The following is a 23,349-nucleotide window of genomic DNA, read 5'->3' as shown; positions in this document are numbered from 1 at the left end:
AGGAGAAAAGTGACTAGGCCCCTTCTTAACAATAGGCAAATTGAGCTCCAGCATTTACTAAGATGGGAACCATAATACGCTGGCTGGAAATAACTCGGAAGCTCATTTTGTCCATACCCAGTTGTAGACAGTCAAGAATATAAAAATGTTCTGGATTCTCTTGTCGTTAGTACTCCTTTCTGCCTTCCCCATTTCTACAAGGCTGATGGCTTTTAAATGTTAAAACCCTCCCTAAAAGCACCCCATAAGCCCTATTACACAAGTCACATACGAACAAAAAGCGCCGAAGATAGTCCTCCATTTGGGCGCAGTCTTGCCTTCTGAGAAAGGGGACTCTGAGAATTAATGAGGGCCCAGATCTGGGATATCTGGGACAAGACTTGGGCCTTCCTGGTAAAACACGAAAACAAAACAATAAACACGGCCCCTCCCCCCTCTCCAAAAACAAAAAAAACTTCAAGGCCATGCCGCCGCGGCCATCAGTAGCTCCGGCTCAGAATCTGACCGTTAAAAAAAGGAAACTAGGCTGAGCTAGGGCACCTCAGATCCCGGCGGTCTGGGGCCGGGGCGAAGTTGCCGGCGTCGCGCGGCCGGGGGCGCGGGCAGGGCCGGGCGCGACGCTCCCGGGGACTTTCACCTGCTCGGCTGGCAGCGCGGGCGGTGCGGGGGCGGACCCGGCGGCGGGCGGGGCCTCTGCGCCTGGCGGGAGGAGCCGGCCTGGGCCCGCCCCGCAGGAGGAGCCGCTCGCTGGCGGCTGATCCAGCGTCTCCGTGACAGGCACCCTGCTCCGCCGCCACCGCCACCGCCACCGCCACCGTCGCCTTTTCTTCTTCGTCCCGGGCCGTGCGTTCCACTGCTCTGGGGCCGGCGCCGCGCCCAGTCCCGCTTCGGGCCGCGAGCCCCACCGCTCCCCTCCCCGAGCAGGGGCGCCGCGCAGCCCGCTCCCGCCGCCACCTCCTCCCCTGCCGCCCTCCTAGCTGGCAGGAATTGCGCGACCACAGCGCCGCTCGCGTCGCCCGCATCAGCGCAGCCCGCTGCCGCTCGGCCCTCGGCACCGCTCCGGGTCCGGCCGCCGCGCGGCCAGGGCGCCCCCTGCCCCGCGCTCCCAGGCCCCGCCACGCGTCGCCGGGCCCAGCTCCAGTCTCCCCTCCCTGGGGTCTCGCCAGCCCCTTCCTGCAGCCGCCGCCTCCGAAGGAGCGGGTCCGCCGCGGGTCACCATGCCCAGCAAAACCAAGTACAACCTTGTGGACGATGGGCACGACCTGCGGATCCCCTTGCACAACGAGGACGCCTTCCAGCACGGCATCTGCTTTGAGGCCAAGGTGAGGGGGCTCCGGGGAGGGTGCTACCTGTGGTGGCGGTGGGGGGTCATGTTTGAGCGGATAGGATGCACAGCCGTCCTGGACCCAGAGCTGGCGGGCTAGGCCGATTTGGGGGCCTTTCTCTTAGGGAGGGTGACTCTCCTTTCTGAGTCTATAATTCCGCGGGCTCCTGCCCAGAACTGCTCAAGAGCAACTGCAAAGTTTGAGCGGTATTGCCTCACCTCCCCCTTCCCACCTGCAGACTCCCCCATCCTTACCCGCCTAGGACTGGATTGAGTTACTTCCCGGATCCCTCCTCCAGAGGAGAAGCCGGCAAGTGAGCTCAGCCTGGGCACCTGGTCCTTTAGAATCGGTTTAAGGAAGCTCTGGTGTTATTTACCTGCTGGGCTCCCAGGGAGAGGTGCTTTCAGGAAGGTCTTTTAAAAGAGGAATGCCTGCTTCCTAATTGAAGAAAAGAATACAGATTTTTTTTTTTTTTTTTAAACTCCAGGTAGCCGGGTCTAGGTGTCAGAGTCACTTCCTAAATGCCTAATTTGCCAGACTCCTCTGCATGTGCCAGTCACTGAAGGGAGTGGTAAAAGCTACCCCTTTGCTAGTTTTGTGGCTTAATGTTAAGTTTCAGCATCTAGTAGGGAACTGTTGCTGAAGAATTTAGCAGAGATGACTGGAATTTCAGCGCTGAGGTCGGAGCCCCAGGTCCACCGTTGGGGGAGGGGTGGAGCAGAAGCCTCGGCCCTGGACCATCAGGTATGAGCAAGGCTGATCCCCTGTGATGCACCTCCCTGAGTGAGGAGTTCTGGCCTCTGAAATTGCAGTGGCGGTTCCCACTGCCCATCACCAGGAAAGAGTGCTTTTTCTTTGGATCAGTGTTCTGCTCTTCCTTCAAGCCACTTGACCTCCTCTGTGACGTAGAGACCCAGGGACTTTCGGCACCTACAGTGTGCCTGTCGGTGGAAAAGTATTGTCCCTCTAAGTAGGCTGGGTCTTGCTGGTTTTGAAAACCTTGTACTTTGGATGTGGCGACAGTTCGACTCTTTGTTCTCTTTCTTTCATGATGGTGTACGTGCAGGCTGTTAGCATCTCACGAAAGGATTATTCCATCAGGTGTCTTCTTCCTTCAATTCACACATTTTTCGAGTATCTGACATGTGCCCAGTGTGGTCAGTTTCTTTAGATTTTTTTCTTTCTCATGTATGTGGGGGAGTTGGTGAAGCTCACCTTTTTTTCCCCCTGAATAAGCTTATCCCAGCCATATTTGCTGGAGCTAGGAGAACTGCCCCCCTTAGCCCCCCAAAACATTAAACCCTGCCGTGGAATGCAGAGCTGAATTACTGGGTATGGCTGGGACAGAGTGGGGCTGCAGCCAAGATCTTATCTCAGTTCTCTCATCTCTCAGAATAGATCTGGTCGGTGGGTCTAAGATGGGATGCTTGGGTTAATTTTTGTCCAGGCCTGTTGATTTGGTGAGCGGGGGTTTTTATTTTAAAGTATGAGTTTTCATCAGGGTCATGATTTAATTTTCTTGGACATACATAAACTGGGAAATTGGCTTGTGTCTTGTTTGGTTCAGGCAGTACCCTGTTTTACAAGTAAGAGGGTAAGAAGGGAGATCAGATTTAAAGTGTTTTTAAGGCTAAGCATGGTGGCTATTGCCTGTAATTCCAGCACTTTGGGAGGCCAAAGTGGGAGGATCGCCTGAGCCCATGAGTTAACTGCAGTGAGTTATGATTGCACCACTGTACTCCACCCCGGGTGACAGAGTGAGACCCTGTCTCAGATTAGATAGATAGATAGATAGATAGAGAGTGTTTTAAGCCTTTTTATTTTATCACAGTTCAGTCCTCTGTGTTTGGTCCCTAAAACCTAGTGTGCATAAGAATAATCAGGTGAGGGGGTTAACAAGTTTGAGTCTTGCCACACCCCAATTTTAATTTGATACATCTTGGGGGAGCCCAGGACTATGTACCGTTAATGAGCATTCCAGGTGATTTAAAGCAGGTGATTGTGGCCAGACTTTGAGAAATATTGGGCTTGAGGGTTGCCTCCAACTTGCTGGATCTTACTCTCCCTTTCCCAAATGTACTGTTTCTTTTCTAAGCAAATGTCTGGGGGCTGTGTGATGTAGTTCCTATAGTAACTTCCCTGGATTCACAGGCAGTGGTGGTCAGTGAAAGGAGAGGGAGCCGCGGTTGGTTCAAGCTGTTTTCCCAATGCAAACCTGAGACATAGGGGACCAAGGATCCTTCTTTGAGAGAGGTGAGGCAGAGAAGAAAGGACAAGAGCATACAGTAAGGGGAGTGGTGGAACTTCTTTGGGCAAAGGCTGACTTTGAGGACCAGGTCCTAGCTCCCAGATCTTTGTAATTGATGCTGCACCCTGGCACATTCAAACACCATGTTAGTCAAGACCTGAGCAGAGGTGGAAGCACGAGCTTTTCTGTCCCACATGCACCTGGTAAGAGCCTTCTCTGGCTGTTTTCCACATCCTGCAGAGCAGTGTCTATGCAACTGCACAATCACTGGGATTTCAGGGTTAAATCCACATTGCAGTCTTCCCTTGTTTTGGAAAAATGCAGGCTGGGAAATGCAAATGTATTATTGTTGCCTTGTCAGGTACCCTTGGAAAATGAGTGCAGCTCTTTCTCTCCCAAGGGCTGGCAGTTTTTCAGAATCAACATTGGATTGAGTGTTCCTTTGGACGTATGCCACTCATTTTCAGGGTTCTGCAGAGAATGAAAGGTGTGGGGTTAGGATCGAAGGGCATCTGGGTGGCAGAGGTTCTGTGCACTTAAAAAACCATGCATTTAGTTATCAAGTGCAATCCCAGATTTTTTTCACCTGCAGTACCTCATTTAATTCTCACTACTTCCCTAGGAGATGGGTCTCCTTATGTCTATTTTATAAATGAGGACATAGGCTCAGGGAGGTTGTTGCATGCCTTAATGCTCACAGCTGTGTATGACAAAGCCAAGATTTAAGCCTGGGGCTTTGACTTCAGACTCCCAAATCCAGTGCCTTTTCATTCAATAATTTTTATGGAATATTCACTCTATGTTGGTCACGGGTTTGATTCACAGCTCTCTAGTGGAGTGTTCTCAGGTTGCTGGCCTCTAGAACTCTGGTATAGGAAATTATTCAAACATTTATTTATTTATTTATTTTGAGATGGAGTTTTGTACTTGTTGCCCAGGCTGGAGTGCAATGGCATGATCTCAGCTCACCACAACCTCCAACTCCCAGGTTCAAGTGATTCTCCTGCCTCAGCCTCTCGGGTAGCTGGGATTACAGGCATGCGCCACCATGCCCAGCTAATTTTGTATTTTTAGTAGAGATGGGAGTTTCTCCGTTTTGGTCAGGCTGGCCTCGAACTCCCGACCTCAGGTGATCTGCCCGCCTCAGCCTCCCAAATGTTGGGATTACAGGCGTGAACCACTGCGCCCGGCTCAAACTTTTAATGCTTGGCTGTTTCCAGATTTCCTTTTGGGCTGAGAGCTGCTTACCAGGGAAACCTGCTGTCTGTGTTCAGAGTGGGCACCTGGCTTACTGACTGATGCTGGTGGGTGGGTAAATCTCACATGCCCTGAGAGCCTGTGGCTCCTTAGTACCTGCCTCCTGATCTCCCAGTATGTCTTCCTGGTGGCCAGTGCCATCAACTGACTGTCTCTCCTCTCTTGGTGAGAAAGAGACTTTTAATGCTAATGGTACAAAGGATAATAAGAGTATTAATAATAGTTATATCTGTAGGTGATTTTTGATTTGCATGAGAGTTCTACATACAAAGACTTTTCCTCTTATAGAGACAGGCACATTAGTGTTATCTCGATTTTTCAGACCAAAAAATGGAGATCAGAGAGATTAATTTGTCCAGAGTTGCAAATTGGTGTATCAGTTAATGATATTTATTGAGCACTTACTATGTGCCATGCGTTGTTCTAGCCTCTGCCTCACTTAATCCTCACACTCCAGGGCTTTTGACTCCAGGTCCGTGATTCTTTCACCTCCTCCAAAGCTCACTCAAACCTGAAGTATTAATAGTTGCTCCCTTTGTAGTCCTAACACTCATTGCCTAGATTGTTCCCTTCTATCTGCGTGGATGATAGAGACAGTCAGAACTGGAAAGCACCATGGCTCATCTAGTACAACCCCCTCACCCCATCATTGTACAGATGAGGAAGTTGAAGTTTGGAGGGGAAGTCATGGACCCAAGGTCACATAGTCAGATAATAACAGAACCAGGACTTATCCCTGGTTCCCTGGCTTCAAACTGGTTTCAGTTATCCATCACTTCCAAACAAACTACCTCAAGACTCGGTAGCTTGAAACAATAACTGTTTAATTTGCTTATGAATCACGGCTCAGAAATTCAGGCAGGGCTTGGCTGGGCTGTTCTTCTGTTGCTTATGGTGTTGACTGGATCACTCACTTTGCTGCATTCATCCATAGCTAGGCTGGAATGTTCAAGAAGGCTTCACTCATATGACTATGCCTTGGTCATCCTTCACATGACTATTCTCTTCACTGGCTGGCTTGGATTTCCTAACAGCATGGTGGCCCTTTTGTTTGGCAGCTGGTTTTCAGCAGGGGGTGTTCCAAGCGGGAAAGCAGAAGCTCTTAAGGTTGGGTCTTTCTGAGTTACATAGGGTCACTTCTGCCACATCCTTTTGGTCAAAACTGGCTATTAGGAAAGAGACATAAGCCCTACTTCTTGATGCGGGAATGTCAAGTTCACATTGCAAGATTGCATGTGGGATGAGAGATATTGCTGAAGCTGTTTACCACACAAAATTCTGTTTTTTCCTCTCTGCATATATCTTCTCTGGTGATATGGAATGTTCTTTGAGGACCTTGCCTCATGCCTCGGTGTATCTTCCCCTCCCAAGCCTCAACATCAGGTACAAACATAGTCACAATGAAAAATTGTCAAGTGGAAGAAATGACCAATTGTGGAAAGTCTGAAAGCAGTAAATATCATTGCTGAGTGATTTTGTGGCTTGGGAGCATTTGGTCAGTTTGAAGCTGAATTCTCTGGCTATATTTCCTTCTTTGCTACCTGGCTTCATTGGTTAATGGTTTCCCTGATGTGGATTTTAGAGATTCCAGTAACCTCAGCAGGATATCTGTGGATGCCTCTTAAACATACTGCCATGAAGGCCTCCAGATGAATGACATTTGGTCACCGGAAATGGGGTATCCCTGACTCATCTGAGCCTGCATGGCATGGTACAGAGCTCTCAGAACGCATTCCACTATACACTGAGTGTTTATGTCCCCTTTCTCCCTTCTCTCCACCCAGACTAAGGGTCCTGTCTTCCAGGGTTCTGGAACAGTAGCAATTCCGATTAAGGGTCTGATGTATTTTCTGATGTCATCATTAAGGAGGAGACATAGTTCACTTTCTTATGCTTTTCCAGATGCTTTTAAAAACACTTATCTTCTGCCCAGACCACTTTTTTTTTGGTGGGGGGCAGTGAGTTCCAAAGATACAGTGCTGCTCTGAAATGACACCTGTTTTATTTGTCCTTACATTGCTCTCAGGTGTCCCAGTATGTTCCTCCACACCTGGTATCTTGGGATTTGATGGACAAGTCTATTTCCACATTAGCTGTACATTTCATGATTTTATGGCTTTCAGTCGTAGCTCCCTTGCCCACAATGTCCCAGTTCTTTTTAGTGGTCAAAATCATGCAGCCACATCTAGTGATGACCTTTGCCAGTTATCTATGCTAATCAGACTTGACTCACTGTTTACTATTGCCTACTCATAATGCAGCTACTCCCAAGACTCAAACTTTCAGAATGCTTTCGCTGGTTATAATTACCTGCCTTCCCTTTATACCTTTGTTGCCTTGAGGATGCTTTTAGCTCCCCAGTGACCTTTTTGCTGCCCTTGTCCTGCTGTCTACCCTCCCCAGCAGCCTGGGACCATGCCCATGGCCCTTCCTTCCTGCCTTTTTGCCCTACCCTGCAAACTTGATCTTTGCTACTTTTCTTCTTCCTTTCTGTTTTTGAAAAGACCATATTTTCTTTGGAGAATGTCTATTCTGATCCTTTGCTCATTTAAAAGTTGGATTGGCTTTTTACTATTGAGTTCCCTCCTTTCTAATAGTTTTATTGAGATGTAGTTCACATACCATACAATTCACTAATTTAAAATGTATAATTTAGTGATTTTTAAGATATTACAGATCTGTACTACCAGCACCACAGTCAATTTTAGAACATTTTCATCACGTTAAAAAGAAACACTAGGCTGGGTGCGGTGGCTCACTGCTGTAATCCCAGCACTTTGGGAGGCCGAGGTGGGTGGATCACTTGAGGTCAGGAGTTCAAGACTAGCCTAGCCATCATGGTGAAACCCCATCTCTACTAAAAATACAAAATTAGCTGGGCATGGTGGCACACACCTGTAATCCTTACCCCCTGCATCTGCCCAGCCCTGAACAGCCACTAATCTACTTGCTGTCTCTAGAATTGCCTATTCTGGACATTTCATATTTATGAAATTTTACAATATGTGGTCTTTTGTGTCTGACTTCTTTCCCTTAGTGTCGTGTTTCAGGGTTCATCTATAATTTATCAGTACTTAATTCCTTTATATGGCTGGATAATATATCATTGTATGGATATACCACATTTGGTTTGTTCATTCATCAGCTGAGGCACATTTAGGTTGTTTCCATTTTTGCCTCTTAAAAATAATGCTATAAACATTCATGTACAAGTTTTTGTGTAGGCATGTTTTTATTTATTTTTTAAAATTTATCTTGCGTAAAAGTAAAATGGCTGGGTCCCATGGTAACCATGTGTGACCGTTTGTGGGACTTCCAATGTGGCTGCATCGTTTTACCTTTCCACCAGCAGTGTGTTCATATCTTCACCAATGCTTGTTGTCTGACTTTTTGATTCTAGCCATCCTCCTGGGTGTGAAGTGGTATTTCATCCTAGTTTTGATTTGCATTTCCCTTTTGAACAACATAGAATATCTCCTCATTTCCCTAGCAAGCAGACTCAGAGAAAAAAAAAGACCATCTTTTGATGTGTTTTTTGGCCATTTATATATTTTCTTTGGAGAAATGTCTATTCTGATCCTTTGCCCATTTAAAAGTTGGATTGGCTTTTTTACTATTAAGTTGTAAGAGTTCTTTATATATTCTGGATTCAAATCCCTTATATAGATTTGCAATATTTTTACCCATCCTGTGGTCTTTTCACTTTCTTGGTATTGTCCTTTGAAACACAAAGTTTTAAATTTTGGTGAAGTCCAATTTTTTTCTTTTTCCCTCACTTTGAGATCCATCTGCCTTCCATGTCCTGTTAGTCTGTCCTTGTCCTCTTAATTATGCCCTTCACGCCCCACCCCCACCCTGGCACGGTTACATCTCCTGGGCACCGGCTTACTCCTCCCTGCCTAAGAGTATGCTATGGCCTTCCCTGCATGAAATATCTCTTCTTTCCGCCTCTTTCTTTAATTAACATGTTGTCTTTCTCTTCCTTTCACAGCTAAGCCTTGTGAGAGAGTACTCCACCCTCTGCAGAATCTCAGTCTTCATTCAGTCCCTGGCCGCTTCCTTCCAGCTTCTGTCCTGGCTGCTGTACTGAAATTGCTCTGCTGCCCCCTTCTCTATCCTCATCCTTTTTGACTTTTCTTCCTGAGCCGCCTGTCCTGGTCCTCTGTGGCATGCCTCACTGGGCTCTCTGTGCCTGCTTGCAGTCAGCCAGCCCCTTGCCTCTGCCCATACCGCCTCCTTTTGTGGCTGTGCTACCTCCTCCCTTTGCCCTCTACTGTGAGTGCTCCATTCCCTCTCCTTTGGATTCTGTCTACTGCCACTCTTCTGTTACGCAGGCTGCTGGCTCTCTACTTCAGTCCAGACTCCACATCTTTATTCGCAGCTTCCTGCTGGCCATCTGTACCTGAATGTGTTGCTGTCCCTATCACTCAACAAGCTGGAAATCAAATTTCTCTTCTGACTTCATTGTCTTTTAATGACCCCACCATCCTCTTGGGCACATGGGCCTGACACTTTAAAGTACTCCTTGTATTCTTTGATTTAACAGCCAACTAAAATTTGCTGTTTACTGGGTACCTATGATGTCCAGGCTCTACTCTCCTGTACCCCACATCAAGTCAGGTGCCAAATCCTCTTGAATGTTTCCAGTGACATCCATCCACGCACCGTGGCTGGTCCATCACCGGTTCAGATGCTCCACCCCCTCCCCTGTTATCAGGGCCATCAATAACCTTCTGAAGGCCTCCAGTGCCCCACTTGTTCTCTGATCCCCCTCATCCCTTAAACTTTTGCCTTATCAATTTTCTTGAAATGGTTATCCTCTCACTCAAAAACATGAAAAGTTTCTGTACCTACTATATTAGAACCAAAATTCTTAGTATGATATTCAAGGCTGTTTTTGAACAATTCCCTTTAATCACCCTGGGCTTCAACCCAACTGTAGTACCCACCATTCCCTTAACCCTCACTGCAGTTTCCCACCCAGTTCACAAGTCACTCCATGAAGTGGATGTTACCAGTCCCACCTGCTTTGTATTAGAACTGCTTGCCCTGTCCGATTTTCATCCCTACATTGTCATTGTCAGGGTCCATGTCACTCTGTCCCCGTGTCTTCCACAGCCCTGAGTACAGTGCCTTGCACATAGAAAATGTATTTTGAATGAAAGAGATGCTCCCTATAAGATGGCCAGGACCCTCCTGGGTCACCCAATGGTGAGAGGTGCCTTAATTGACTCTACACTCCTCCCCACCATTTCTCTTGCTTTAGTCTAGTAACTTCCAGTTCCCAGTGGCTTGAGGGACCCCCCTGGCATGGCCTCTTTCTGATAACACCAATCTCACACAGTGCTGATTCCTTCCAATGAAAATACCAAGTAAGCATTTTTTTCCTTAATTAAATAAAATTCCATTGATGGATGTCCAATGGAATTAGAATCTGAATATAGAACATATGGCCAATTTCAGGAGTAGGTAATTGTCATTTCTCAATTGTCATTTATGTAAGAAACATTTTCAACTTGTTTTCTCGTTAATGAATTGATGTCTTTTTTTTCCTAATTCATGGTTTATTTTCTTTAATTTGCTACTTTGCAATTTTTATGACATGAATTCGGTTGGTAGCATAGCATGGCATGAATTTAGGAGCCAAACTGTGTTTGAGTTCAAATCCTGGCTCTATCCCTCACTTGCTACATGACTTTGTGTGAGTTATGTAACATCATTCCTTTAGCGTTCTCATTTGTAAAAAGAGGACACAAATATACTTCATAGGGTTAATAGGAGGATTGAATGAGTAGTACCTGTAAATGGCCTAGCACCGTGCATGACACAGAGTTGGCTGCTGTTTTTATTATTGTTATTAAGTCCTACAAGTTGCAATTTAAGTTTCATCTGTACATGGTTTTAATCTATAGAATATTCAGACACTCTGTTCTTTTATAATAAGTCAGAGGCCTAGTCATGTATTATCTTCATTATACATGCCTGCTTAAAAAATCTAGCTGCAGCTACTCTGATTCCTAAAGTTGCAAATCAGACAGCGTGACTACTTTGTGGGCTTAAAATAGCTGTCAGCCTCCTTGGGAAGGAATAAAAAGGGGTTAACTAGGTTCTGGTGCATGCCACCATCACATTTGTTCCAGCCCTTTAATCCTTGTCAGGATTAAAAATCACAGAATCTTAAGTACGGTGTTGTCTGTCTTCATTTGTCTTTCTCTGAATTTCTTGGATAAATATTTCTTTAAGCAGAGGTAATCTAAGCAGAAAGAATCTTCTATCATGGGATTAATTAATACCTTGTGATGCTTACATTTCCCTTTACAATTTTTATATTCAGCATCATGTTTCCTTTTAAGTACTGGAGCAGCTGGCTTTAAAAGTTATTTAAAATGGCACTTCCAGCAAGTTCAGTGCCCAGAGAGTGCTGGAACACTTTAGAATTCCTACTCCGCCACCCCTGTTAGTTTTCTCTAGTGAGGCTTATGTGTCTTACCCCTTTATGGTCCATCTGTGAAAACTGAGGAGAGTGGCTACCCCCATTTATTCTTGAAACGAAGTGCTTTCCAGGGGGAACTTGTTTAATTTAGCAGTGTTGAGTATTGAATAAGACCTGGGAATCCCTACCAAGGGGCCTGCCCTTGGGAGTAAGGGGGTGACCAAGAAGGGAGCACTCACCTAACCCCACAGCACCCTGTAACATTCTGAATTCCCTTGGCATGTGAGTGTGTTGGGGAGAGAGAAAGGAGACAGGGAGGAGAACAGGAGAAGTGCTGTTTGCATGCTTGTAGAATTATCATGCATCCCATGTTCTGTGCTGTTCTTCCCTGCTAGTTCTATGTGTGCATTGCTTGTCTCCTTAATTAGGCTACAAGCACCTCAGAGGTCAAGGGGACTCCCTAACTTACTTGCCTCATGCTAGCCACATCATAGAAATATAACATTATAATTACTGTCATTTAGAAAGTGCTTACTGTGTTCCAGGCACTGTGCCAAGCTCTTTCTATGAAACGATTAATTTAATTCTCCCAACAACCATGCTAGTTAAGGTATTATCATCATTATTTGTATCTTATAGATGGAGAAGCCAAGGCATAGAGAGGCAGAGTAACTTGCTCATGGTCTACATCTAGTAGTGGATAGATCCCAGAGTCAAACACAGGTAGTGTGGCTCAGGGTGTCTCCATTATTAACTCTTGTGCTGTATGTCATTCAAAATACCAAGAGCTAATGTTTTTCAAGTGCTCACTGTGTTCTGTGCATTGTTCTAAGCATTTTACATGTATTAACTAATTTAATCTTTACAGTGGCCCCTATCCCATGAGGATAGGTTTTGTTGTTCCAGTTTTTCAGAGGAGGGTCTTTTAGGTTGGATTGAATAGGCAAATGGTCTGTTAAGGGTGATCTTAGTCCTTTCCATTGTGGCTATGTCTGGGACCCAGGTCTGCTGTTCTGTGCCATTGGGCAACGGGTCACCTGTAAAGACTTTTCTGGACCATGTTGATGTTGTCCAGATAAAGAAATGAGGCATCAGTGAGTAGGTGGAAATGCTGCAGAATGGGAAGGAGAGGAGTTCTGGGAGGCCCTTCCTGGAGGGTGTTATTCTTGGCTGGGCTCTTGCCTGTGCATTTCCTGTCCAGCGTGGCATTTCACTCCTTTCAATGCCCACGCCCTTTTCCTTGCCTTTCCCAGCCTTTTTTTTTTTTTTTTCTCCTTTTGAGATGGTATTTTACTCTGTTTCCCAGGCTGGAATACAGTGGCATGATCATGACTCATTGCAGCCTTGACCTCCTGGGGCTCAGGTGATCCTCCCAGCTCAGCCTCTCAAGTAGCTGGGACTACAGGCATGTGCCACCATGCCTGGCTAAGTTTCGTATCTATCTATCTATCTATCTATATATATATATATATATATATTTTTTTTTTTTTTTGTAGAGATGGGTTTTCACCATGTTGCTCAGACTGGTCTGGAACTCCTGGGCTCAAGTGATCTGCCCGCCTCAGCCTCCCAAAGTGCTGGAATAACAGGTGTGAGCCACTGTGCCTGGCCCCACTTCTATTTTTTTCCTTTATTCCATTTTTAAAAAACCTTTTATTTTAAGCTCAGGGGCACATGTGCAGGTTTGTTGCATTGGTAAACTTGCGTCATGGGGGTTTGTTGTACAGATTATTTCATCACTCAGGTATTAAACCTAGGACTCATTAGCTTTTTTTCCTGATCCTCTCCCTCTTCCCAACCTCTACCCTCTGAAAGGCCACAGTGTGTGGTGTTCCCCTCTATGTGTCCATGTGTTCTCATCATTTAGCTCCCACTTATAAGTGAGAACATGCAGTATTTGTTTTTTTTTGTTCCTGCATTAGTTTGCTAAGGATAATGGCTTCCGGCTCCATCTATGTCCCTGCAAAGGACATGATCTCATTCTTTTTTATGGCTGCATGGTATTCCATGATGCATATGTACCACATTTTCTTTAGCTAGTCTGTCTATCATTGATAGACATGTAGGATGGTTCTGTGTCTTTACTGTTGTGAATAATGCTGCAATGAACATACACATGCATGTGTCTTTATAATAGAATGATTTATATTTCTTTAGGTACATACCCAGTAATGGGATTGCTGGGCCAAATGTATTTCTGTCTGTAGGTCTTTGAGGAATCGCCACACTGTTTTCCACAATGGCTGAACTAATTTATACTCCCACCAACAGTCTATAAGGGTTCCTTTTTCTTTACAACCTTGGCAATATCTGTTATTTTTTGACTTTTTAGTAATATCCCTTTTGACTGGTGTTAGATAGTATCTCATTGTGGTTTTGATTTGCATTTCTCTAATGATCAGTGATGTTGAGCTTTTTTTGCATATGCCTATTGGCCCACCTCTATTTTTGAGGACAAGTTCTCTCCACTCAGAGGCCCCAGGGTGCCTCTGGTAGAGTACAAAATGCTGAAAAGGTCATTCCCAGAGATGTTGCCTTTTGGATTGGAAATCTCAGTCCACCATGCACAGTGGAAAAGCTCCTTGGTTGTGTCCTTTTTTTCTATCTTGACTATAAACTCTTTGCTTTTTCTTTTGGTTTCTTTGGGTGGGAAGAAGCACTCATGTAGAAACATTTTATTGTTCTGTGGAGAGGAAGATTAATGTCTCCTGTGGGCCAAGTGACAGGTAACATATTATCTTGTGCCCATGCTATTTTCCATAAACACATATAGCCTCCACTGTAACTACATTTTCAAATTGGCTGTTTTTTTTTTTTGGAGACAGGGTCTCACTATATTGCCCAGTCTGGTCTTGATCTCCTGGGCTCAAGCAATCCTCCTGCCCTGGCCTCCCAAAGTGCTAGGATTACACGTGTGAGCCACTGTGCCTGGCCTCAAATTGGCTCTTTAACGTGGCTAGATTTCTTAAATTTGGCAGCCCAGGTTAAACAGACTATATTCTGGGCACCTGTATCCAAAATATGATTGAAATTTTACCTTTCCTCAAAGTCACTTAAATGCATCTTTTTCCTCCTCCAGATCAAGCATTTTGCAGCTTCCACAGATGAAGGAAATCACCTGCAAATTCCTTTGATTAATTACAGCAGGTGTTTTCAGTCTTTGGAGTAATCAGAATCACCTGAAAACTAATAAAAATACAGAGGCACAGGCTTGTTGAAGTAGCATACGGCCTGAGTGTCTTTACCAAGTTTTCCGCCATGTGATTCTGATGGACACTTTAGTTTGAGACCCACGGCATTAGAGCACAGTTCTTAAACTCAGCTGCTCATTGGAATCTCTGTGGAGTTATAAAAACAAAATAATAGCTAAGTACTCCTAGTGATTTTGATTCAGTTAGTATGGAGTGCAACCTGGGCATTGTGATTTTTCTATCTTCTGTTTCTTTGCTGAGACTTTTGACTTTTTAATTGGTTTCAAGCATATTCATAATTGCTTGTTGAAGCATTCTTAGGACTGCTTTAAGACCCGTGGGTAATTCTAATATTATCTGTCATCTTGGCGTTGGCTTCTGTTGGTTGTCTTTTCTCATTCATGTTGAGATTTTCTTGGTTCTTGGAGTGATGAATGATTTTTGATTGAAACCTGGACATTTTGGATATTATGTTATGAGCTTTGGATCTTATTTAGATCTCCTGTTCTAGCAGGAGAGCCTCACTACTCTCAGGTGGTGGTAGAAGTCTGGGTTATCCACTAGGCCTCAGCTGATACTACCCTGGTCGGAAAGGGCAGGGGCACCTCATTACTGATCCCACATAGCCACCACTAATGCTGGCCTTAGTACCACTGGGGTGGTGGCAAAAGTTCAAGGTCTCCACTTGGTCTCCTCTGACACCCCAGCAAGGAGGTGGAGGAGGCCTTGTATTGCCAGGTAAGGTGGATGTTCCAGCTTCCCATTTGGTGTTGCCACTATTGGGAGGGAGGTAAGACTGGAACATCTTATTACAGCCTGATGAGGCAGAAGTCCAGTTTCCCCACTCGGTTGGTGAGATTGGGCCACAGTTTTTTTCTCTTCTCTTTTTCTTTTTTTTTGAGACAGGGTCTCACCCTGTCACCTATGCTGGAGTGCAGTAGCATGATCATGGCTCACTGAAGCCTCAACCTCCCAGGCTCAAGTGATATTCCCACCTCAGCCTCCCTGGTAGCTGAGACTACAGGTGGCGTGGCTAATTTTTTGTATTTTTTGTAGGGTTTTGCCATGTTGCCCAGGCTGGTCTGGAAATCCTGGGCTCAAGTGATCCACCTGCTTCAGACTCCCAAAGTGCTAGATTACAGATGTGAGCCTCTGTACCCAGCCCATAGTGTTTTCTGTGGTATTTTTCTGGAGTGGAGCTGTTGCTGTTGAAAAATTTTTTTTGTCGTACTGTGCTGCCCCTTTCCTGGTCATTTGGTTAGAGAGAACAGGCTTTCTTGGGACCTTTTTTGTTTTGTCTGTGTCTGTTGGTGTTTCCAGGTCTCCAGCTTCTCCAGCAACCAGTCTGGGAGATGTGAGGCAAAAAGAAAATGCAGGGAACTTGCTGCTATGCCATCTCTTCGGTGCTGAGGTCCCTAGCTTGTCTGTCTTCTCTCCATCTGTCAGATTCTTCTCCTGCTTGTTTTATGTATAATGTCTGGAGTTTTTAGTTCTATTTCAGAGGAATAGGGGAAGGTATATCTAGTTCATTTTTGTGGAAGTGGGAATTCTCCATATTGGGAGGCTCCCCAGATAATTCTAATCAAATCAAATCAAGCAGGAAAATTTGAGAATCACAGGGTGAAAACATTAGAGCAGAAAAAGGAAGTTTCAGTGGGAAGACCAAGAAGAACTGGGGTCCTCCCCAAGTGGTGGTCTTTATGAATCACTGTGTACTCCCTCATAAATTCTTATTTCACTAATATCCACTTTCTCCCATGGGTTTGTTGCATTCTCCTTAGATTTCTTTCTTCATATAGCCCTTTCCGAGTCTGACTCCTGTTCCCTGAATTTGCATTCCTAAATGCAGATGTAGAAATGGATCCAGTCTATAGGAAGCATTTATTGTGCATCTACCATATTTGGGACACAGTGCTTGGTGTTGAAGGCCAGAGAAAGATGAGACAAGATGGTGACTTGAAGGATGTCAGCCTCACTGGGAAGATACTGACACATGGAAAGATAGGCACATTATATTATTAGGTATTAATCACATACTATGTGCTGGGTATTCTGCTTGGTGTTTTATAAACTTTCTGATTTAATTCTTCCAACTGTGCTGCCAGATGGGTGCTATTTTTCCTCTTTTATAGTTGCTGCTACTGAGGGTCTGTCAAATCAAGTGACTTGCCCAAGTTCACTTCATACCCAATTCTGGGACAAAAATGAGCTCAAGGCTTTGGTGCTGAAATGAGGTCTTGCTTTTCACATGCAGCCATGTTCCACTGAGCTTTCTGTAGAGCATATTCATGGGTGCTGCTGTGATGGGGCAGAGCTCATCCATTTTCCTGGACCCAGAACAACTGTTGGAGGCAGCTGTTAGTGGACTAGTCTGTGGCTTTGGAAGGGGTATTTCAGGGGATTTAAATGATGATTCTTGAGGTGTTAAAACATCCTTAGCAGCTCTATGGAGAGTGGTGGAGGGAGCAATAATAGGCCTGGAGAGACTGTCTAGGAAGCTCGTCCTGTACTGCAGGCACGAGGTGGTAGTGGTTGGAGCTAGGGATATTAGACAACAACTTCCTTTGTGTTTCCAGGCTTTTGTTAATATTTATCCACTGTATAGCTGTTATTTCTGTCTTCTATACCCTCCCTTGCCCACCCTGAGTAGCTTTGCCTGGCTGGTGAGATCCTTAAAGAAGCACTGTATCTGACTTGCTTTTGAATTTCCAGAGCTTAGCACAGTGCCTGACACCTTATAGGTGTGCCATTGGTCTTGAATGAATGAATCAACGCATGAAGTTGATGACAGTCTGGGTACACTGCTTCGCTCTTCACCACATTTACTGGGGTGCCTTGGCCAGGAGTGGGATCTCCAGCATGGCTCTTACCCACTGTAGTGATTTTGCTTCCCCTGCCCAGCCGAACTGTCATCTGAGTCATGTTGGTTATATTTCACAAAACAATTTTATGTAGAGAATCTGATGTTTAATGACTTTCCCCTCCCAGCCATTCCCTTGACAGGATGGTAAAGAGGTTTATGGTGTGGGTCTCATTTTTCTTTTACTAAAGTTGAACTAGCTTGTGGCCTGAAGCTGGCTTTGTAGTTGTAGGCATAGGATGCATACAACAACTCCACGCTCATCTTGTGAGGGTTAGCTCAGCAAATACTAGTTTCTCACCCTCGTCCAACTGTACCTGTGTGCTTCCTTGTATTGCCACAGCACCATTTGACTTATAGTAGTGTTATTTGTGTACCTAGCATAGGGCCCCAAAAGGTGATTGAACTTTTGTATTTTCTGCAGCACTGACAGAGGGCCTGGTATATAGTAGCCACTTGGTAAAGACACACAGGGGTGGATGAATTCAGCAAGAGTTTGGTGTGTTAGAGTGAGGCTGACATCCCTTGAATGCTATGGATGTCCAGTAGCTCGTGACAGTGATGCCCCTTAGTGAGTCTTTATTTCCTCTTTCCAACAGTAGCTTTAAGTTGTTTTCTGTTAAAAATATGTGTGAAGCATACACTTGAGGCTGCTGACTCACCTCTTCTAGGGCAGTCTGAATGCATTGGATGTGCCACGTGGGAGGGAGGCAGCCACCTCCCCATTCTCATTTACACCTTTTTCACTTTACACTAATTTGTCTACTCTTTATTCAGCATGGAAGCTGGGGTCTGAGAGACTGGAATGTGGCCTGGGAGAGTTCAGGACAAGCTGCAATGCCAATCCCATCCTTTGTTGGATCCATGGACTTGAACTAGTCAACTTTCATCTCTTTGTACTTCAGTCCCCCTCATCTGCAAAATAACAGAGCTGATTTAGGACCTAATCTCAGAGGTGATCTCTGAGGTCCCTTCCAACTCCAGCACTCCATGATTCTATATTTGATTCTTCCCATGTATTCTGCAGACCATCCCCCTTTACCCAGTGAAGTCACATCCCAATTACTTAATGCCCATGTACTGGTTGACAGATCAATTAGAGCAAACAGCCAGAACACAGCAAGACTGCACAGCACTCCACATGCTCCTGGGCTGTGTAAAGTGCCCTCTCTCTTTGAGGCATGGGAGGAGGAAACTTGTGATCTCTGTCTTCCCTTAGCTGTTCATCAATATGTTGTTCAAATGTAACTACACATAAGCAGGATTTATCCATTATTTGTCTTATGTTCTCAAATATTTATACCTTTTGCTGCTCTGTGAAAAAAAATCCTTTAAAGTCTAGTCATCAATTTTACCCTATTGCAGCCAAAAGAGAAGTATTTTGAAAAGCATCAGAACTCTGTAGGGTCAAATTCTGCGGAAAGGCAAAGGATAAAAAAAGACTTAGTTATGATCTTGGATTTCTGTAGAAATTCAAGCAGGAAGAGGCCTATATGTGCTTGAGAGCCCCAGGGGTTGTCCCAGAAGCCAGGGTCTTGGGCTTAAAAGCTGGCATTGTTGCTGACTGTTTGAGGGCTAACACTTAACCTTGCTGCCTCAGAAACCTAATTTCATGTAACAGTACTTTGCAACCCTGCTGCACCATAGGATCACCTGAGGAACTTATAAAACATGGATACCCACTGCCCCTAAGGATTCTTATTTCATATGTTCAGGCTGGGCTCCTATCATCACTGTAATTTTAAAAGCTCCCAGGTGATTTTGCCATGTGCAGCCATAAGAACTGCTGATGTGTACACAGAATAAGGACATTTGTGAGCAGAACTGGGTTGTTCAGATTATTGAGCCTGATTTATGAGGCCAGAATTTCTTTTTATGGATTTACAATGAGGAACCTAATTCAAAAGAGTTACTGGATATACTTGGGGATACAAAACCAGCACTTATCTCCCTGCGGGTAGGAGGGTGGTGGTGAGGAGGGGGACAGATCTCCATCAGAAGGGTATTTGGGAATGTTTAATGGCAGCAGGCCAAGAAGGTTTGAGGTGTGCCCTCAAACAGTGGTGATGATTTCCTCTTTGAGGCCAGATTATTCAGTCTGTAGGTCAAAGGCCTCCTCATACTACTAAGCATTTGGCTGGACACTGCTAGCTGTGTGTCCAGACTGTGTGTGTGTGTCCAGGGCTGAGGAGCACCTCCTTCCCCTTCCTGTGGTAACATCTTTATGAATTATGAATTTATGAATACATACAATCTGGAGACTGATACCTTTTTTGGTATCAGGGATTTTCTCTCCCTCTCGCCATTCTCCTTCCCTTCATCTCTCTTCCACTCCTTGTGTATTTTGTGTCTCAGACCTGGAATCAATCATTTCTCCAGGAAGACCTGGTATCTTTTAATGCAAAATTGTATTTCAAGACCATTATCTTCGCACCAGGGATACTAATTTTTATTGAGTTGGCCATTGTCTATAGGTCTTTTTTGGTGAACAGAGCTGGGAAACTACACATAAGGAAAGAGCAAGGATGAATGTGGTAGATGTAAACATACTTGTGTGTTCATACTGATATTTCCAATATCTTAACTACTTCTGTATTTCATCTAATCTTTTGTTCACACTGAGAATTCTGGTTTTCAAATACATAGGGAATAACAGAATCCAATATTCCATAATTACTCACTTGCTTTATCCTACACTGCACAATTAGGAATCTCAGAATAGTAGTACAAACACCAGCACCAATTATAATTACTGAAAACAGTCTAAAACCTTTTAAAAAATATGTCATCTGTATCCTTCACCGTCTTTTAAAATGGTTATACTGTATTATTGTGATACTCTGAATAATGGTCCCTCAAAAAGTATTCACGTCTTAATCTCTGGAATCTGTGAACGTTACTTTACATGAGAAAGACTTTGTATATGTGATTAAGTTTAGGATCTTGAGATGGTGAGATTATCCTGGATTATCTGGGCGGGCTTTAAATATAGTCACAGTTGTCCTTACAAGAGGGAGGGAAGGGGAGATTACACACAGAAGAGGAAAAGACAGTGTAACCACAGAGGCAGATATTGGAGTGATGTGGCCACAGCCAAGGAAGGCTGGCAGCCTCCAGCAGCTAGAAGAGGCAAGGAATAGATTCTCCTCTAGAGCCTCTGGAGGCCATGCAGCCTGCCAACACCTTGATTTAGGCCCAGTGAAACTGACTTCGGACTTCTGTTCACCAGAGTTATGAAAAAATAAATTTCTGTTGTCTTAAGCCTGTAACTTTGTCATAATTTGTTATAGCAGCCCTAGTTAACTAATACAATCATATAGTCATTACACATTGTAATATTTCCTTTTTAACCCTCATTTAGTTTTAGTTCTTTAATAATTACATATTTAATACTTACTACCAAAACTTACGTTCTTGTTTCTAGTCACTTTGATTATCCAAAGTTCTTCTCTAGTATCCTTAGGAAAAGCTTATGGAAACAATATTCCCTGACTTTTTTTTTTTCTGAATGTTGATAACATTTTATCTATGCTCTTTGTATGCGAAAGGTCAAAACTGCTGAATATTAAATCTGTGGTTGACATTTTTTAAAAATCTTAAGTGTTATTCCATCTACTTCTGGCATAAAGCTTGTAAATCTGATCTAATTTTTCTTTTCCTTATAATTTGTATACAGTTAAAATTAGATGCTGCCTAAATTATCTTTGTAAAAAAAAAAAAAGTCTGGGAATTTTACTAGAGTATATGTTGATATTATTCTGAGTCAGTATTCTCAGGCAAACAATATGTTCTTTCAATATCAGGTTTCAAATAGTTTTTTTCCAGGAAATTTTTCACAGACTACTGTTTTTAGAATTATATTCCTTGCTTTGGTTTTGTTCTTCCAGAACCACTCTTATCCATATGTTGGTTCTTCTTTGCCTATCTTCGATGTTTGTCACTTTCAAATCCCTTTGATCTCTTTCCTATTATTTCTTTTTAATTAAAAAATTTCCCTAAGTTTCAGGCATTTTTTAGGTTTATTTTTTCTTATATTTCTTCTAGTTTAGTTTTTATTTCTAAAATAGCTTTCTTTTTTTACTTTGCTTTCTTGAGTTTTGTCACTTTATTTCTGAATTTTTCTAATTCTAATTTATGTTGTTCTTTCATGCTTTGCATAATTTAAAGTATTTTTAGCTTATTTAAAAATATGTCTTTTTGGCATCCTTTCACTATCACATATTTCTAAGGATGTTATTTTGTTCCTTATTCTCTCTTTTTTTATAGAAATGTTTATGGATTTGACCTTGTTACTTTTCTGTTGTTAATTTTTGTGTAAACTTAGTTTTCCTGAATTTTAAAAAGGAGGGTTGGTTTGGTAGTATTTCTAACTGCACAGAGCTTGTTTTCATGGAGATTTAAAAAATGTGGTAGCTCTGTTTCCATCTCTCTGTTTTACCTGAGCCTGCTCTTTTCTTTGTCTCTGTTGCCTGTCCTGCTTCATTTTGATTCTGTTCCCAGCAGTTTCTCTCAGTGTGGAGTCCTGTCCTGGACAATCAGTTTTGAGAGTTCCTAGTGGCTTGAGTGCTCCAGCCCTTCGAACCTCCTGTGGGTCCCCTGTTGTTCCAGGTTCAGCGGCAGTTCTCCAGTTTACCCTATTGGCTCTTTTGGGTTCAGGTTCATCATATGCCCCATTGCTTCCCTTTGATTGTTCCCACGTAGACATCAATATCATGCTGGCTATTGGTGATTTGTCTCGGATAACTTGTCACCAAATTTTGTTGCGTGTCATCCATGAGTTTTTAAATTTGCTATTTAGTTGCTCTGTTTATTTTTTGTAGAGACTGTGGAAGACTCAATAAATATATTGCCACCATTTTCCCAGAATTGGGATATTGCTTTTAATTTTCACTACAATGTGGCAAGTTGCTGACTGAGATTTTAAGTTATTTTTCCCCCATGGAGCAGCAAAAGATATAAAGATTTGAGAACATAAGATAAGTAATGAATAAATCCTGCTTACATGTAATTACATTTGAGCAACATATTGATGAACAGCTAAGGGAAGACAGAGATCACAAGTTTCCTCCTCCCACTCCTCAAAGTGAGAGGGCACTTTACACAGCCCAGGAGCATGTGGAGTGCTGTGCAGTCTTGCTGTGTTCTGGCTGTTTGCTCTAATTGATCTGTCAACCAGTATGTGGGCATTAAGTAATTGGGATGTGACTTCACTGGGGCAAGGTGGGGTGGTCTGCAGAATATACGGGAAGAATCAAATATAGAATCACGGAGTGCTGGAGTTGGAAGGGACCTCAGAGATCACCTCTGAGATTAGGTCCTAAATCAGCTCTGTTATTTTGCAGATGAGGGAGACTGAAGTACAAAGAGATGAAAGTGACTAGTTCAAGGCTGTAGATCCAACAAAGGATGGGATTGGCATTGCAGCTTGTCCTGAACTCTCCCAGGCCACATTCCAGTCTCTCAGACCCCAGCTTCCCTGTTGAGTAATGAGTAAACAGACTATTGTAAAACGAAGAGGACTTTTGTAGAGTAAATTGAAGGGTATTCATTCATTCTTTTGTTTTAGGAAGTTCAGTGTTTCAGCTAGTGGATTTTCTTAAGATACAGGCATGCAGAATTTGGTGTTTGTATGGAATAATTGAGGGAGAGAACAGAGGAGGATTTCATCAGCACTATCACAGCTCTCCTGTGGCAGAATCAAGAACACAACCAGAAGGCCTGGCTTCGTCAGTCCTGTTGAACTTTTCATGCCACCAAGTGGCAAATCTGGTGATTGTTGACATTTCCAAGAAAAGTGTTTCTCTGAAGGCTCCATGCTATTCACTGAATAAGAGTTTATGACTGACTTAATGAATTGACATTTTATTTATCTCAGTGCATATTCTCTCTCAGTGGTCTTTTTGTTTCTTTGGGCAAGAAGATAGTTATTCAAATTTGCGTACCCTTGCCTGGTATGTGATTTATGCTCAATATATATGCAGCGAATGAATCTGTTTGGAGAAATGGGACTAACACGTGAAAAGATGAACAAACTC

The 23,349-nt window shown here is 43.8% G+C and overlaps 1 protein-coding gene across 4 annotated transcripts in view; it reads left to right on the top strand.

Moving 5' to 3' along the window:
• The first annotated feature begins 735 nt into the window (after window positions 1–735).
• The window catches only part of C1H1orf226 (chromosome 1 C1orf226 homolog), a 319,795-nt gene continuing 297,181 nt past the window's right edge, over window positions 736–23,349 (top strand). For 3 of the 4 annotated variants that reach the window (XM_054526420.2, XM_002809868.5, XM_054526412.2), the window contains exon 1: window positions 736–1,322. In XM_054526420.2, coding sequence (XP_054382395.1) covers window positions 1,218–1,322 — 105 coding nt within the window. In that variant the 5' untranslated portion in view covers window positions 736–1,217. The remainder of the gene's footprint in view (window positions 1,323–23,349) is intronic. The other variant, XM_054526432.2, reaches the window with a different exon arrangement.

This window comes from Pongo abelii, chromosome 1 (genome assembly GCF_028885655.2).
Source record: "Pongo abelii isolate AG06213 chromosome 1, NHGRI_mPonAbe1-v2.0_pri, whole genome shotgun sequence".
Taxonomy (NCBI): Eukaryota; Metazoa; Chordata; class Mammalia; order Primates; family Hominidae; genus Pongo; species Pongo abelii.
Note: the sequence above shows the minus strand (reverse complement) of the source record. Positions and strands in the feature narration are given on the sequence as shown.